Source organism: Chaetura pelagica, unplaced genomic scaffold, assembly GCF_000747805.2.
Source record: "Chaetura pelagica isolate M959 unplaced genomic scaffold, ChaPel_1.0 scaffold248, whole genome shotgun sequence".
Lineage (NCBI taxonomy): Eukaryota > Metazoa > Chordata > Aves > Apodiformes > Apodidae > Chaetura > Chaetura pelagica.
Window position 1 is genome coordinate 2,488,861 of NW_009954309.1, and position 17,027 is coordinate 2,505,887.

A 17,027-nucleotide genomic window follows, 5' to 3' on the forward strand; every position below is an offset into this window, starting at 1 on the left:
ATTCCTGCTTATTAGGAGGAAAGGAAAAGGGTGTAGTGCATACAGCACTACACTGCTGTTTCTTAGAGTGCTTACCAAGTGAGCTTCTCAAGTCTCCTCTTGAGCAGTAACTGCATCTTTGGAGGCTACAGTTCTGAGAGAACACATTGATTAGGACCCTGTGTACAGCTCCATCCAGACGTATTTCAGTAGGCCAGGATGGGAGTTTCATTTTTCAAGGTCTTCCTTTGAGGGCTTTAACAGCAGCTAAATTGAGACTTTAAAAGGCACGTGGTGTGTATGTGTGCCTGCATCCTGATGGATATTTATGTAGGACCAAGGTGTGAAATGAGAACCATACTTTGGTCTTGCATATTATTTGACTTATTCTAGTAGTAACAAGGCAAAAAAATAAATAAATTATTTCCCATTGTTAGGAGCACAGAATGAAAGATTTAATCACTTTACGCCTTAGTAGGACCTGTTCAATTCTAAGTCTTTTCAGTCTATCAGATTTCTTGTAACATTCACCTCTGTGCCCAAGTCCTTTTCTACACTGTCAGGTTTCTAACATGTCAAAAAAACCACACCCAAACAACAAAAAACCCTGGTGAGCTTGCCCTGACATGGGGCTGGCCTTCATACCACAGCTCGCTTCAATGCATTTAATTCGGTTCCCAGGAAAATTATGTCGGAACAACTCAAAGCAAATACTTGAGGGTTTCATAGTAGTACCTAGTTTGCAGTATGCCTTATTTTTACTAAAATATTTTAGAGATACAGGAACTGAATTGCAGAGGGCAAATTGCTTATTGATTCCATCTTACAATTGATGATACTTATCTGATTGTCAGTCCAGAGCATAAACGGTGTAGAACTTTCTCCTTTGACACAGAAAGATTGCTTCAGGAAAGTGATGCAATGTTTTGGAGAATAATTATAGGATTGTGTGTTTAATGCTTTCTGTAGCACATAATTTTAGCCAAGAGTTCAAAGTGTTTTCATTTATGAGATAATATAGTTAAAAAACCCCAAGCAAACAGCTCCTCCAGAAAACCATGAAATACTGATTTAAAAGCCTAGGATAGTTCTTTGTTAAACACACTGATTCTTTGTCAGGGAGCTTGTTTGCAGTTTTAAAACAAATAAAAAATATCTACTGCTCTAAATTATTAACATGCTCCAGACTTTAAGGAAAAGTATCATGAGATAAATGTGGCTCCTCTTAAGCTTAAGAGAGGAAGAGCCTAGTGTCTGCAGAAGACGAGATATCAAAAGTAATGGACTTGAAGCTCCCTGTGTAATAATTTAGTTTGGGTTTTGGTGTAAGGGCCAGTATTGGTGTCAGGACATAAGTAAAGGGTGTCTGATACTTCAGTCTAACAGTCCCCTGTCTGATCAAAGTCTGTAATAATACTGCTTTGACATTTTGTGACGCTATAAATGCTCTTATTATAGATATTTTACACTCCTTTCACTTCCCTATTTCTAACCTCTTCCCTTCTCTCCCAAACTCTTTAGTTTAGGTTCTGTTCAAAAGTTTGGCCCAGTGCTACTTGGGGGCTTTGAACAGAGTTGTTCTGATTCTGTGGAACTGAATTTCCAGGCTATAAACCATGGCCTGGAATCTTTCTCCAACCCTGTCTACTTATTCTTTCCCCATCCCTTGTTACCCCCTGCATCCTTGCAGAAACAGTGACACACTCTCCTTTCAGCAAAGGATATGCAAGCCTCCATATGGCAACCTTTACCTCTTGGGGCCACAACCTGTGTAGTCTGAAAAACAGAATCTGTTCTTAACGTGCAGAGCTAGTTATACAGCTTAAAACAAGGCTGGGGGGACATCTTCTGTTGTGTGAAACATGCACATCTTCTTGGGCTGTTTGTGGGATCTCTTACTGTGCGGAATGGAGCATCTGTTGGTAAAAGTGGCCTTTAAGGTCATGGAAAAAAATGAGCACTAAAGGAAAACTTTCTGCTAAACTTGACAGAACAGGAAGTAATGTGTCCTTTAGGGTGGAGTAGATGTGTCTGTGACTTTACAGTGCCAGTGGTTGCCTTGTAACTGGCTTCCTGTTGCTCACAGTGTATCAGTAAATGAACTTTATCCATACAGTCACCATAATTTTTGGGGATTAGATGAGGATGGGAGTGACTTTTACCATTGATAGTGGATTTTCACTAGAACTCTTTGTGTTACTGTTGTAAAAAAAATGGCAACAAAAGTTATTAATGCTGAAGACTCCTAATTAAATATGAATTGATCTCTCTTATTCCTCCTAGGAATGCGGTATAAGCGAAGAGGTGTTGATAAAAATGGAAATGTGGCAAATTATGTTGAGACGGAGCAACTGATTCATGTTCACAATCATACTCTCTCATTTATACAAACAAGAGGCTCTGTGCCTGTTTTCTGGAGCCAAGTGGGATATAGATATAACCCACGGCCCCGACTGGACAAGAGTAAGTATTTCAGTAGTCAGGCTTATTATTAGAAGTTAAATTTTTTGTCCAATCTGCTCTGCACAAAAACCAAAATAAAGCAAAATTTAAGAATGGTGTTTCCTGACCACTATACTAGTAGAACAACAAGGTTGAAGTTGAGCAAATTGCTGAAAGACCTTTAAAAGGAATTCTGTACAATGTGTTGTGTCTTTAAATACTTTAAGCAAAGCCAACTTGGTTTTATAGAGTATAGATTTACTAATTTAATACTCCAAACAGGACTAGTTGCCAAACAAGCTATTTCTGTCTTGTAGGTGAAAATGAAACAGTGTCCTGTTTTCGTGCACACTTTGAAGAACAGCTGAAAAACTACAGAAAGCAGGTGAGTGCTACATGAAAAAATAGTCATGAAAACACAGAGGATGAAAATTAATGTTTGTAGTTTGTTTTTCTTGTTGGTGATGTGGGTTGTGGGTTTTTAGAAGCTGTTGACAATTGGAAGCATGATACATAAATAGAATCTTAAAGTATCCTTGTAAGTAACCTCTTAAAAAAACCCCAGCAATAACTTGCAGCAGTATGTAAGCCCTACTGCTGGTGCTTTTCACCTCTCATGTGAATTCACATCTTCTTTGTGTTAAAGTTCAAGCAGGCAGGTAACTGTTGGAGCTGGCTTGATCTTGGGCACATTATATGAAAGACTGTTACTTGAGTAAGATTGCTTAGAAATCCTTTTAGCTCTTGAGCTATTTGTTATTTCATGGTGTAGCAGCTGACAGCTGTTAAACTTTTGAACAGGTTATTATTAATTTGGTGGATCAGACAGGCAGAGAGAAGATTATTGGAGATGCTTACCTTAAACAAGTTCTTCTGTACAATAATGCAAATCTGACTTATGTTTCATTCGACTTCCATGAGCACTGGTAAGAAACCTTTTAAAAATGTCACTCTGGGTCTTTTTTTTTATTAGCATGAAAGGAGAGAGGAAGGAAGGAGAAAAGCCATTATTATTTCTACTTCTGCATGAAACAAGGAAGAATGCCTTTTGTAAACTAAAGCACTATAAAAGTTCAAGTTTGGATAACCAAGCCCAGCTGTTTGATAATCTTGTGTCCCTGACTTGTTAAATATGCAGCAAAGCATAGAAGTTGTTATGCATTGTAAGCAACAGTGTTTCTTTAAACATGGTATGAATGTAACCCTGTGGGTGACCTGCTTTTCGAACAGTCTGGCATTCTGCTGTTAATTCTTTACTGCAAGCCTTCTTGTGTTTCTTTCTACTACTGTATGCTGAGTTCTTCCAGAACCCTGATGCTGCTGTTCCATTATAAAATATAGTGGGCTTAATTTTAATCCAGTATAAGTGGTTTGCTGTTTTCATGACTCCACTCTAATGTTGGCATGGTCTAGTGCAATGTTCAGATGCCCAAGCACGTGGTCTGTCACACAGACCATTTTTTCATGCTTCCCTCAAGCAGACTCCTTTTCTTCTACACATATAGGGTCTAATAACTCTGTTTTAGTCTTAATTTCCTAACTTAATCTAGGGCTTTTATCTGGCCTGGAAAAGCAGTGCTGACTGAATAAGCATGTCATTAATGGATATTGTCTGAGAGGAGAAGGAAAAGGGAAAAAATCCCATTAATTTAGTAATGGCTTTTAAGAGACTTATTTTTGGTAGCACTATTGACATCTTGGATTTATTTGGTACTTACTCTTTTGTTTACACTTACTTTAATTTTTGGTTGTTTGCTTTTCTCCTAAGACCTGCTTTGGTAACCAGGACTATTTCTTTTTGCACTGTAAGCACCAGTGAACACAGAAAATAGTGAAAATGACCTGGTGGGGTGGGAGGAGATCTCTTGCCTTGGATTTAGATAATGAACTGTATTTTAAATAGTTCTGAATATTGGCTGCTATTTAAAGCTGAATCTGTCTCTCTCAGAATCTGTCTCTCCCACTTAGGCAGAACACATTTTTGTTAACATTACAAATAGCATAAAATAAGTAAAAATAAATAATAATAATAAAAGAATAAAAAAACACTACTCAGGTTTAAACTAACTTCTGTGAAATTCTGTATTTTAGCCGAGGAATGAAGTTTGAAAATGTTCAAACACTGACTGATGCCATTCATGATATTATTCTTGACATGAAGTGGTGCTGGTAGGTACTTAACTGTTTTTAGACCAGTGTGAAATACTTGTAGGAACAAGTAAAACAGCACATATTCAGAGTCTTGTCATTACTGGTATGTTTTATATTCTTCTCTGTGCCCAGCTTGTGCATCAGAGTTTTTGTGTTCTAAAGTATTAGTGTTCTACACACAGAGCTGCAAAAATTCTCAGGCACTTTTCTGCTTGAGGTTTACTGCATTTCACACTTTTAGGGTTTCTTATATTTAATGTGAAACACATGGTGCTTGACCCACAAACGCTGGAACACCAGCCGTGCTGATGAGTGCAGTGGGCATGTTTGGCCTTTAGTCTGTGCTGATGGAAGTGCATGGATTTGCTAATGAGAGTGCAGCCTTTAGCAATTACCATCTATTGCTCAATATATGTTGCATGAAGCTTTGCTGTCATTACTGTTGTTTTATAAGGTTTTTGAAATTAAATGCCTGCTCTTGAAAACTTATGTTGCATATGTATGAATGGAATTCATATTGCATAGGAGGCTTATGGCCACAGTAGGATGTGTGTTGGATATCTAGCCTGGAAGAGCAGAGGTGGGAACAGGAATAGTTATTTCTGGGTGAGGTATGGCTGGAGTGATGAAGGAAACTATAAATAGTATTTCCTGTGTAAAATTTTCTACTGTTCATAGAAGCTGATAAATTGCCCTGGGTTTTGAATGTCTCTGTATGCTTTTGCTTTATTTTTCTGTTGAAAGGGTTGATCAAGCTGGTGTGATTTGTAAGCAGGAAGGAATTTTTCGAGTAAACTGCATGGACTGTCTGGATCGTACCAATGTTGTGCAGGCTGCTATTGCAAGAGTGGTGATGGAACAGCAGGCATGTATCACTAATGTACTTTGCAAGTACCTCACAACTTCATTGTTATTGACAGGGAAATGTGTTTGAAAAATGCTAAACTAAACTGCACTGGAAAGGACTTTTGTATTGTACCCAACACTTATCTTGGAAAACTTATGTACTGGTTGTTCTGAAGAGTAATATATCTTACTTTCAGTATCAGTGTTAAACAGTAACTGTCCAAACTGCACAAGCATTAATAATAAACACAACATCTGAAGTAGCTTTAAGGTTTTATTATGGAGGAGGAGTAAGCTTGAAGGTGGTGCCACTGCATTTGCTTTACTGTCTGGAAGCAAAAGATTAAGAATCTGATATACTTTTTCTTGTAATTGGAAAGAGATTGTTTCTTTATTTTTCAGACCTTTGAGGTCATGAATGCCTTTGTAATAGAAGGCATTGACTTGTTTATCCATGCTAAAGTTCTGTGATGTCTGTTCTTTTGTTAGTTCTTTATAGAAAACAGAAACATCCTGTATCTCAAGTAACTTGTCCTTCAGCTATTTTTTTTTAAGTTGACTTCTACATGCATAATTAGTATATTACTGCTGCATCCAGTGGTACGATGTTTAACAGTGAATTAGTGATTCATTAGTAACAATTTAACCTGACAAATTAGCAAAATGGGCTCCTTTTTCAGATCATAGTAAACTTAATAATTCAATACTTAGCAAGTATTCCTGTTTCCTTTATCAAGCCCTGATATTGAGAATGATCTTTATCTTGGACCTTGTATTAATGTGTGTGTCAAATTCCAGCTCAAAAAACTGGGAGTAATGCCACCAGAACAGCCTTTGCCAGTGAAATGCAATAGAATCTACCAGATAATCTGGGCAAACAATGGAGATGCCATAAGCCGGCAGTACGCGGGCACTGCAGCCCTAAAGGTAAGTAGTGAAGTGGGATCTGTTCTGGAGATGAGTCCTAGGTTACAGTACAGGCTTTATGTCCAAGAGAGAACTCATGTATTTGTAGCAAAATCAGCCAAACATTCTGTGTGTGTTTTTGTTTTGGAGAGATAGGAGACCTTTCCATTCACTGTGTGTGAATTGGAGAAGACTTGAGTGTCCAGGTGTCCTGTGGCACTACTGGCTGCAGGTAACTTTATTCTGTTAGTTTCAAGTCTAGATACAAAGCATAGATGAGCTAAGAGTTTAAGTTCTATATTAGACATGACTTCTGTTTAAATTTGTGCACATTTATAGTACTTTTAAGCAGTTACAGAACTTAAAAAAATATTCTGAAGGACTACATATCAGAATGTGTAGGTAATAGGGTGATATTAATTAATTATAATTTCTAAAGACTTATCTTAATTGATTGTAATGTAGTCTGTCTGCAAAGATCAGAAATTGGGCATGAAACCTCATTACTTTTTACTCCTGCTGCTTTGAGAAATCATGAAATTTGAGCTATGTTGGCTGTCTGTGTAGTCACTGGTGCAACAATTTTTAATATTTCTGGTTATTTGCATTGGGAAAACCTTTATAGTCGAGATGCTTAACAATGAAATCTACTGACCTTTGATTACATTAATCTTTTTTAAAAAAATAATAAGAAGCAGCCTCACAGGCTTGTCTTGATTGTAAGTTTATAATTTATCACTGCAGCACAGAATTCAATTTATAGTTATAAATTTTCAGCCATTGCTGCTCACCATTGAGGGTCATGGATTCAATTTATTTGCAGTTTAATTGTGATGTTTCATGAAACATGCTTGAAATATTCTTCATAGTGGTTGGCTTGGCTTTTAGAACAGTTCTGTGTCAATGTTCAGAGTGTCTCTGCAAACAGAATCCTCTGATGAAGTGTAAATACCAAAACTGCTTTTTATTCTAATTCTAAGCCTCCCATTGCCTAGAAGCTCTCCATTTTGGTTTCTCAGCTTTGAGGATATGTACTATTTTCTTCTAGTGTGTTATGCTTGTTTTGGTGTAGCAGAAGCAGAGAAGATGAAAACCATTTTTCAAAAGGCTCCAGCTTTTCCATTGTTGCAGTAGTGTTCCTTTTACATTTAAGTCAAAAGAATAAGGGGTTTTTTTTGAGGTATTCAAGCATCCCAGTGACTGTCTTGAGAATTCAGCTTTCATGTTGGCTGCCGTGTATGCCTGTGTTACTGTTTTCCATTAGGACTTTCTATGGAATCACAGGTCTGTTTATCATCTATTCAGTTCTGAGTTTGAGTGCCAAAGCGTATGAGCTGAGATTGCCACTTCAAAGTTGCAAATGAGCATGATTTATGTGTTCTGTGTGACAGGGGGACTTCACAAGGACTGGTGAAAGAAAGCTGGCAGGGGTAATGAAAGATGGAGTTAATTCTGCCAACAGATACTACTTGAATCGTTTCAGGGATGCTTACAGGCAAGCAGTCATAGGTAAGAATACAATTTCAACTAAGCTGAACTATGGTATTCAGAGAAGTTTATTGAAATCAACTTGGTTTTGTCTTTTTGAGTGGTGTTTTTGTTTTTTTTTTTTTTCCCCTGAAGTTTAAAGCACCTTGAGTGTATGTTATGTTCATATAATGGACACCATATGGAACAGTCATTCTTCATTTGGAGATTAAACAACATTCAATTGAGAGGGGATTGCATGCAGTGTAGAATTTGCTCCTAACTTTACTTTAGCATTAAGTATCTTGTAACATCTCTAGACAAAGTTAAATTTATGTAGGAAGTGTTTATTAAAATGGTGAGTTAACTCCTGCTTTTCGCTGAGAAAATAGTGTCATACCTACTGAGTTTTTAGTTTCAAGCAGCATTATATTCAATATGTATCTTCAGTATGAAACCTTTGGAAAGCATTTACATATTAATCAACAGACTATTGCTGTGTATCACTTTTAACTGTTGGTTTCTTTTCTGATATTTTCTGTGATTTATTTAGATTTGATGCAGGGTGTCCCTGTAACAGAGGATCTTTATTCCATATTTACAAAAGAGAAAGAGCATGAAGCCCTGCACAAGGAGAACCTGAGAAGCCATCAGGAATTGATCAGCCAGCTGTTGCAGAGCTACATGAAACTGCTCTTGCCAGATGATGAGAAATTCCACGGAGGATGGGCACTTATTGACTGTGATCCAAGGTTTGTTGATTAAAGTAATAGTTACTCAGCTGTTTCTATGACACCCCTGTTAATTACTACTGCCTCTGTTAGTTACTACTGGTGTTAGATGCTTTTGATTGCTGATTTGATATTCTACAAAACTGTCCACTTAGACTCTTGTTAACAAGAGTTCTCGAAGGGATTGAATACTTGTAACTGCAAAAAGAAAGGTCCTCTAAACATGTGCTTTTCCCAGTGCTGGAGTTACCTTTGAGGCATCACCTGGGAATGTATGGATTCAGTTACTATTGCCAAAATGTGTTAGGCACCATGAAGACAACTTTTAACCACCCTTTGTGACTTGAAAGCCACATCTGATCAGATTGAATTCCTGTATAATGAGTCAGTAGGAGGAAAGCCTACTCTTTCTCTTCATGAAAAGTAGTAAGCATAAACTTTAACCTCACTGATAAGTCTCCTTATCAATTCAGAGTTCACTAACTTGTAAAAGAAAATAGCGTTGAGATCTTCTGCAGGTTAAACTTCAGCATCCAAAAATAGCAAGGCAGGATGTTATGATTCTAGTCAAAGCACGGACTCATCACCTTAACTGAGTCAGATATTTTTCTATTTCTCTGTTAGCACTTTTAATAGCTTGTGGTTTTTCTGACTATTTTTGGACCTGCTGCTGACCTGTTGGAGCTATTTAGGTAACTCCAGGTTTAAGAGAGTGTTGCTTACATGGATCCACTTATTGTCTGGAAAGTCCAATGACACATCACATTCTGGCTTGTGAAGTGTCTCACCTATCTTGGTTTTTCAGTGGCTGTGAAGAGGTAGCAGCATCACACAAGATAATGTAACACAATTGAAATCTCTTGTAACATGCCTGAAACTGTAAAAATGTCCCTAAAATACACTGGGGGTGGGTTACAGCTGTGCAAATAAACCCGCCCTGTATTCATTCTCCTTCTTTCCCTTTCTTAGTCTCATCGATGCCACTCATAAGGATGTGGATGTTCTGCTGCTCCTTTCTAATTCTGCCTACTACGTAGCCTAGTAAGTTACCACTTTCTCTTACTATGTGTAGTTTTTCTAGCAGCTTTGTTTTAATTAGTAGAAGCATTAAATTCTGATTATTTTTTTTTTCTAGTTATGATGATGAAATTGACAAGGTGAATCAGTACCAAAGGTTAGGTCTTGAAGCTCTGGAAAAAATAGAAATAGGTAAGAATGTAGTCACTATATGTCTGTCTTGAATACTCTTAATAACAGCTGGAGCACTTACTAAAGCACCCTACAAATATACTGGAACAGCAAACCTCAATATATTTTGTGTGTCCTGTGTAGTCCACCACAGCTAGAAACGTGGTGTTTTGCTGCCAAGGGATGCTAGTGCTGAGCCTGTTCTCTTGCAGTCTTAATCTTTTACTACTGCTTGAAATGGGAACTTTGATCACTGGTAGGGTTCTAAAATTTTTTCTCTTTCAAACTCTTAACAGACACATGGATTCATCAAAACAAATGTCATTATTTATCAATTGGCAGTAACAATTTGATCAGCTTCTATAACAAATCGCAGTTTTGTGCATTCAAGGCACTCTTTCTTTGATCCAAATACAGCAGCTGGTTCTGAATTGTGCTTTAGATCTTTTTCATAGATTTAAAAAAACTCAACTTATTTCTCAATGTCTGATAAGAAACATGCTATCATACAATAACCTTGTTATCCTGATTTAACTTATTTATTGACTGAAGAATGTAACACCTGCAGGCTAAATCCAGCACTTTGAGCTGAAAGTATTAAAGATGTGATATCTTTGACTTTACAGATGCAGAAGTTGTTCCAGTTGGAGAGAAGGGAGGAAAATTTTTGTTTGCTTCCCCCCTCAGTAGACTTTAATACTCTGTTACACAGTGCATTGTGACTTCATCTCCTTACTGTAACTTTCACTCTGTGTGTGTCATTTCTCTCTCACTTCTGTGTTGTGGAGATCCACAATACATCTTGATTTACAGGATATAGTTCCAGACCAAATACCTTATAAAAACAAACCAACCCCCTGTTTAATCATCTAGATATGATGCAGTGCATTGAAGAGAGGAAGTGCCTGGTCTAAATCTTGACACTTACATTGCTTCCACTTGCCAAAAATATATTCGCTTTCCCTGTAATCCTTGCAGGAGCATATCCTAAAGCATATGGTATCTAATAGGTGTAAATTTTTTTTTCCCTTCAGTTTGAAAAGCTGATCTGTAATAAATAATCAGGCTGGAGTGTAACAGGCATGCACAGAGACTAATTGCTTTTTTAAATTATTAGTTGTGAAAATCTTTCATTTAAAGTGTTTATCCTACTCTAAAGAAAACATGAAGCTCTTTAAGCTGAAAAAACCTGTCAATTCCTACATCTGTTTAGGTACAGTTTTGCAATAACTCTTTCAGTGTTTGATTAAAGAAGATTTCTCATCTCCTGGTTTATTTTTCAGGACCTGAGCCTACCTTCTTTGGCAAACCCAAGTTCTCTTGCATGAGGCTGCATTACAGATACAAAGACACGAGTGGGTATTTTCACACTCTCAGGGCTGTGGTCCGAAACCCAGAAGAAGATGGAAAAGGTTTGTTTCATATGTCAAAGTTTTAAACATAAAAGTGTATTCAGCAGACCAGTGTTTCTCTAGGAAACACTTTTTCCATTGCTTTGAGAATAATTTCTGAGGAAGGATACATTTTAATATTATCTAGTCAGCTGGGGAACCAACAAAAATGCCCTGCATGTGGCTTCCTGTTTGAACACTAGAATGTTGATGTTTTAGTATGAAGAAAAAGAATTTTCACGTACAGCTTGAAAGCAACAAGTCTCTAGAACTGAGACATTTCCATGTCCAGATCTTTACTGTTCCAAAAACTGATTAAATGAATTTAAAATTAACTCCTAAAGAATGGAAAAAAAAGATTTTTTTTTTATTATTTTTTTTTTGTGAAATCAATGTCCTAGAAATGTTCTTGCTTGTTGTTTAACTAAATTAACTAAACACTAATAAGGAAAAAATTACCTGGAGCACTGGGTTTTGTCAGCAAGGATTAGAATTAAATCTGATGGCTTCTGTTCCTTCCATAAATGATGAATGGTGGCAAAGATTCCCTTACACCCAGTATTTAGGTCTTAAGGACAGTCTAGTCTTTAAGCTTCTTTTGTAAGCTTTGAATCTGAATTGCAAATTGTGCAGTTCAACTATTCTGTAGGGTGATAGGAAAGAAAAACAAACAACCAAATTAACTGAATTACATTACAGAAATAAGTCTCATTTTAGATTTTGGAATATGGGATTTGGGTTTTTCTTTTTTTAAATGTCTGACAGGCTGGTAATTGGTTTTCAGACACTCTTCAGTGCATTGCAGAAATGCTGAGAATCACAAAGCAAGCAATGGGATTAGATGTGCCTATCATTGAGAAGAAGCTAGAGAGGTGAGTACTTCAATGATGTGACCCTCCCATGTCCCACTTTTGCTGTCTTGTCTGTGGCTAAAAGTATATGAGGACAGTCATACAGACAAAGCTTAAAATAGTGTCTGTATCCAGCTGCTGTGCTAGGAGTTTAATTTGTCTGTGTGCTGCTTCTAGTTATAACTGAAGGTGCTTCTCTAAAAGTAGAATCAGGGGTACTATTTTACACATGTGCTTATAGATAATGTACACTCCCAAATATAAAGAACATACTGCAGATCAGACGGTTTGTGATTAGTTTGTCAAATTCTGTTTCTCCTGTCTGAACTTACTGTCTGCCTCTGTAGTAAGAAGACAACCTGTGAAGTGTAAGTCTGTGCTGGATGCCACTGCACTTGAGTGCTGAACAAATCCAGCAAACACTGCATGTCCTGGGTGGAAAAAGTTCTTCTCAGCTCCCAAGTGTTAGTCACAATGGCATGCGAGTTTCAGTTTTGCAAGCCCATGAAGAGGAAAGGGCATGGGAAATCATAGCTGATAATTATAAGTATTTATTATAATTTTTTAGATCGTTTTCTCAAATAAGTCGATTGTCTACATTAAACAGAAGTAACCATTGCCTACAAATACTGGCGAGCTGTTAACAGTGAGGAAATAATCTGCAAAGCACAATGGAGTAGAAATAAGAGGGTGGCTAGGTGAAGCTTAGCACATTTTACCAGTTCAAGTGCAGTTTTTTGCATTGTTTTGGACCCTTCCAATTCAGACTCTACTAGAAAACGTATTGTTGGAACACAACTGTGAATTGTCAAGCAAAAACTATTAGGGCACGTATTTCAATAGCTTCTGTATTTGATTATTGGGCTACTATTTCAGCTGCTTTTGCCAGCTGAATAAAAAGTGTAGCAAGAAAATCTTGCTCTTTTTTACAGGTACTGAAAATGGAATATTTACTAACTGGCTCCTGAGCACAGCATACACCAAGTCTGGGTTACAAATGTAGAGAATTCAAATCCAGTTTCGTCTAGAATAAGAAATGCCTGCAGAAGGTTCCTTTTCCCCTGGTTTGGCTACCATTCTGTAGCAGCCCTGTTGTCATTTTGAATTTGATTAGCCTATAGGAGTACAATTATGTGAGGAAAGGCTAACGTAGTTATTAAATGCCCATCTGTATCATGGAAATAGACTGGAAGATGGTCAGTGCTTGGTGCCTTGATTGTGTGTTAGAGGTTTTTTTTCCCCCTCTGTCTTCCAGGAAGAGCAGTAAACCTCATGAGGACATCATTGGCATTCGGTCTCAGAACAGAGGTTCCCTGGCTCAAGGCAAGAATTACTTACTGAGCAAGTTCTCATCTCTCAATCAAAAAGTGAAACAAACCAAGTCCAATGTGAACATGGGCAATCTTCGCAAGTTGGGCAGCTTCACCAAACCTGAAGTGAAAGTCAGTTTTTTAAAACCAAATTTGAACGTGAGCCTTTGGAAATCAGATAGTAGCCTGGAAACTTTGGAGAATCCAGTGGTAGATACTAAAGTCCATCCCGAATCTGATACAGAGGTATCAGATAATGATTCATTCCACTCCGATGACTTCCTGACTAATTCTAAATTGAATGAGGACAACCAGCTGGTGGACTCTCTGGAGAACATAGGGCAGACAGACTATGTGCTGCCCAGCTGTGGTATCATTGCCTCAGCTCCACGGCTGGGCAGTCGGTCCCAGTCTGTTAGCAGCACTGACATGAACATTAGCATCCATGTCCCATCCGACGTCCGTGTCTCTCAGGCTGGCCGGTCTGACTGTGACGACCTCCCCACTCCTTCTGCTGACAATGTGGAGATGGAGCTTGCTAAACCTATTGATGTGTACTGCCAGAGGTTTGTGCACGATGCTCAAAATAAGGTGTCAGATGTGTTGGAGGCTGAGGCTGGTTCTCAAGAGCCCTATCACGTCATAAATCAAGCCAGCAATAATACATCTAAGAAGGCAGAAACCAAGGCTGAAGCTATCAGAGATATTCCTCCCAGGCCATCTAAGTTGGACGTACAGTCTTCTGAGCCAAATCCTCAGCTCTTAGCTGTTGGTGGGATTGACTTTACTAAATCTCATAAAAGCCCAGGATCTGTGTCTGGTAACGCTGAGCCAGGACTCCACATGACCCCTTCTCCAGCTGACGGCAGCAGCAGCAGAGCTGTGTCCCCGTTTGCTAAAATTCGCAGTTCCATGGTCCAGGTTGCTAACATCACACAAGCAGGCTTGACTCAAGGCATTAATTTTGCTGTGGCAAAGGTCCAGAAGAGCCCTGCAGACCCAGAAGCTATAAATGAAATCAGACAGAAAGAACTGAAAGAAATGTTTACGCAATGCCAGACACGAATAATTCAAATCTAGTTGCTGATTTAGGAAGTGTTCTTCTGGATGTGGCTTTGAATACTAAAAAAATGACATCAGGACCTGTTGTGGCACGAACTGCTACTGAATACTGGGATCAAGAACACAGAGAACTTGTTTACAAGAAGTGAGATGCACAAATGAATTTGGTTCTGACCAAGCTTCCAAATTCCCTCAGGCAGCTGAGACAAAAGAACAGTGAACCGTACTCAAACAGGTAGCTTAGACGCTGGGATTTAAGAAGCATGTTGTCTGTCTTAAATGTGTTGCACAGTTACTTTTGGAGACTAATTTTGTAGCTCTTCTGATTTATGTAGAAAGTATTTATACTAAAAAGGTGATACTGCACTTCTGTGACCTTACTTACCTTGCACTGCACCAGCAAAATACCTTACCAGTAAATTACAGTTTATTTATTTTTTAACTAGTATTTTTACTTGTTTTTCATTGATGTTTTAGATGCAGCTTTCTATGAGTTGTGCCTCTACAATGGGAATTGATGCGTTTTTGTTGAATTTACTTATGTTAACTAGAAACTCAGACTTCTTCTTTCTGTCCTTTTCTTTCCACACATCCTGGGACACTTTCAGTGAAGACAAAGCATATAGATCCAATCTGAACTATCCACGATCCTGCAGTGCAAATTTATGTTGTAGACTTTTTTTTTCTCACTTGTTTTGAGGTGAAGGGAAATGAAGCAAATCTTCCCTAGTTGTCTTGCCTGTGCTAAAGCTATTCCCATCTCCTTTTTTTTCAAACTCCTGGCAATTTGCTCTGATTTTTTTGTCTCTGTGTGAAGTAAGGCAAGCCAGATACCTGACCTTCTGGCACTGTGTCCCTCTGTGCTATGGTTAAACTATAAACTCTCCCAATGCAAAAGTCCAGATAACTTGTAAAGCAGAAGTACTGTTCCATAAAATCAGTGTTGCATTAGGGCATAGTTGTCAGCATCTAATCAAAACCAAATTCATTACCAACTCAAGCTTTGCATACTTGCAGGATAAAGCTAAGCATCCACTCTCGCTTGGAATTGGATTAGAGAAACCCTGTATCTATGTGTGTCAAAAGATTAAATCTCTCTGAATGACTCTTTCCCAGAAATGCCTTGCCATGCTCTTCTAGTGTAGGACTTCATCCTGTAAAGCAGGATCTTACTCTGCTGTGGTTTGTAACAGTAACCACCATAACAGACCCAGTGCCTCCCTGTTCTAGTCCATGTACTGTAGATAGGCTGCACGTGGTATTCCAAGAAAATAGGTGTCATAAGGGTAGGGTAGTTCAGTCTTAGGACTTCAGGTGTGTCTAAAATCATTATCATCTACCCCCCATGGTCTGAAACTTTGATAAACAAATCTGATTTATTTATTTGTTTTATTAAAGTGTTGTGGGTTTGGGTTTTTTGAGTGTCTATACTTGTGGCTATATTTAAAATTAAACTACTGCTGTATTTTAATGTGAGCAATATACATATTTTAATTAAAAAAAGTGGAATCAAAAGATGGTGTTGGGCATGGGATATTAAGGGATGTGGTATGCAGGGTTCTGGGGTTTGAAGTTTCAAAGATGGACGGGTTGTCTTCACTTTCTCTGGCTCAAGTCACAACCACAGAACAGATGAAGGTGGAAGGGACTGCTGGTGATCATCTAGTCTAACTGCAGCTGGTTGCCCAGGACCATGTCCAGATAGCTTTTGAGTATCTCTAAGGACAGAGACTCCACCACCCCTCTGGGCCACCTCTTCTGGTTCTTAGTCAGCCTTACAGTGAAAAAGTGTTCCCTGGTGTTCAGAGGGAACCTCCTGTGTTTCAGTTAGTGTCCCATCACTGGGCACCACTGGAGAGAGCCTGGTTCTGTCCCCTGGGCAAGCTCCCTTCAGAGTTAGACATGAAGGTCCCCTGGTGTTCAGGGGACGTGTGACCTCAGTCCTTTGTCCTATTCTTCTAGCATTGCACTGCTGCCACCCTGGCCTCATAGGAGGAAAAGTCACAGACACATTTATGAGGACAGTCCTTGACTGTTGAAGACTTGGTACTTGCAAAGTCCTAGAGGAGGGAAAGGAAATGCCAAATACTTTGCTGTGGTAGGAAAAACTGTACAAAGACAGCGACTTCTCCAGTCCAAATGAGCCCTGTAGGCAAGGGCACTCAAGAGCTATGATGTCATTCCTCTATTTAAAAAAATAAAAAATGGGGCTTAGGCAACAGTCTGGGGCATTCGCTCCTGGAAACTAATTCCTGATCTGCTTGGTGATGCAAAAGTATCCTGTCCTGCCAGCTTGTGAGTTGTCCAGTACTTATGAAATGTTGGAGAGCTCCATGCCAATATGCACAAAACCATCCCTAAGCAGTGAAAGCAAATCTGACACACCAACTGTGCTTTCCAGCAGGGCTGACTTGAAAAGACTTGATTCTCTTCCTGTGTCTGTTCAGTTGTGTAACTCCACTTGAATGTGGTCAGAGGAAACCATGAATATTCATTTGTGTTCAAAAAGGAAATCAGCTGCGAGTGATTTGAAAGGGGATCAAACTTGGCTTAGATTTAATGGAAACAAAAATGGTTTATCATAATAAATACTCAAATTATTGTGTCTGGTGATGAAAAGGGACAGTTTCAGGCTGTGCAGCAAAAAGCACCATTGTCATCCTTGGAACAGAAATGCAGTAAAAAAAAGGGGGGGGGGGGGGG

General features: G+C 38.5%; 1 protein-coding gene across 1 annotated transcript in view; it reads left to right on the forward strand.

The window, feature by feature from the left end:
- The window catches only part of INPP5F (inositol polyphosphate-5-phosphatase F), a 23,988-nt gene extending 9,239 nt beyond the window's left edge, over positions 1-14,749 (forward strand). Inside the window, exons 7-19 of the mRNA XM_010003971.1 lie at positions 2,263-2,442; positions 2,739-2,806; positions 3,223-3,347; positions 4,513-4,590; positions 5,317-5,437; positions 6,217-6,345; positions 7,716-7,833; positions 8,345-8,543; positions 9,492-9,563; positions 9,658-9,731; positions 10,994-11,122; positions 11,886-11,973; positions 13,208-14,749. Coding sequence (XP_010002273.1) covers positions 2,263-2,442; positions 2,739-2,806; positions 3,223-3,347; positions 4,513-4,590; positions 5,317-5,437; positions 6,217-6,345; positions 7,716-7,833; positions 8,345-8,543; positions 9,492-9,563; positions 9,658-9,731; positions 10,994-11,122; positions 11,886-11,973; positions 13,208-14,342 — 2,516 coding nt within the window. The 3' untranslated portion in view covers positions 14,343-14,749. The remainder of the gene's footprint in view (positions 1-2,262; positions 2,443-2,738; positions 2,807-3,222; positions 3,348-4,512; positions 4,591-5,316; positions 5,438-6,216; positions 6,346-7,715; positions 7,834-8,344; positions 8,544-9,491; positions 9,564-9,657; positions 9,732-10,993; positions 11,123-11,885; positions 11,974-13,207) is intronic.
- Positions 14,750-17,027: the final 2,278 nt, after the last annotated feature.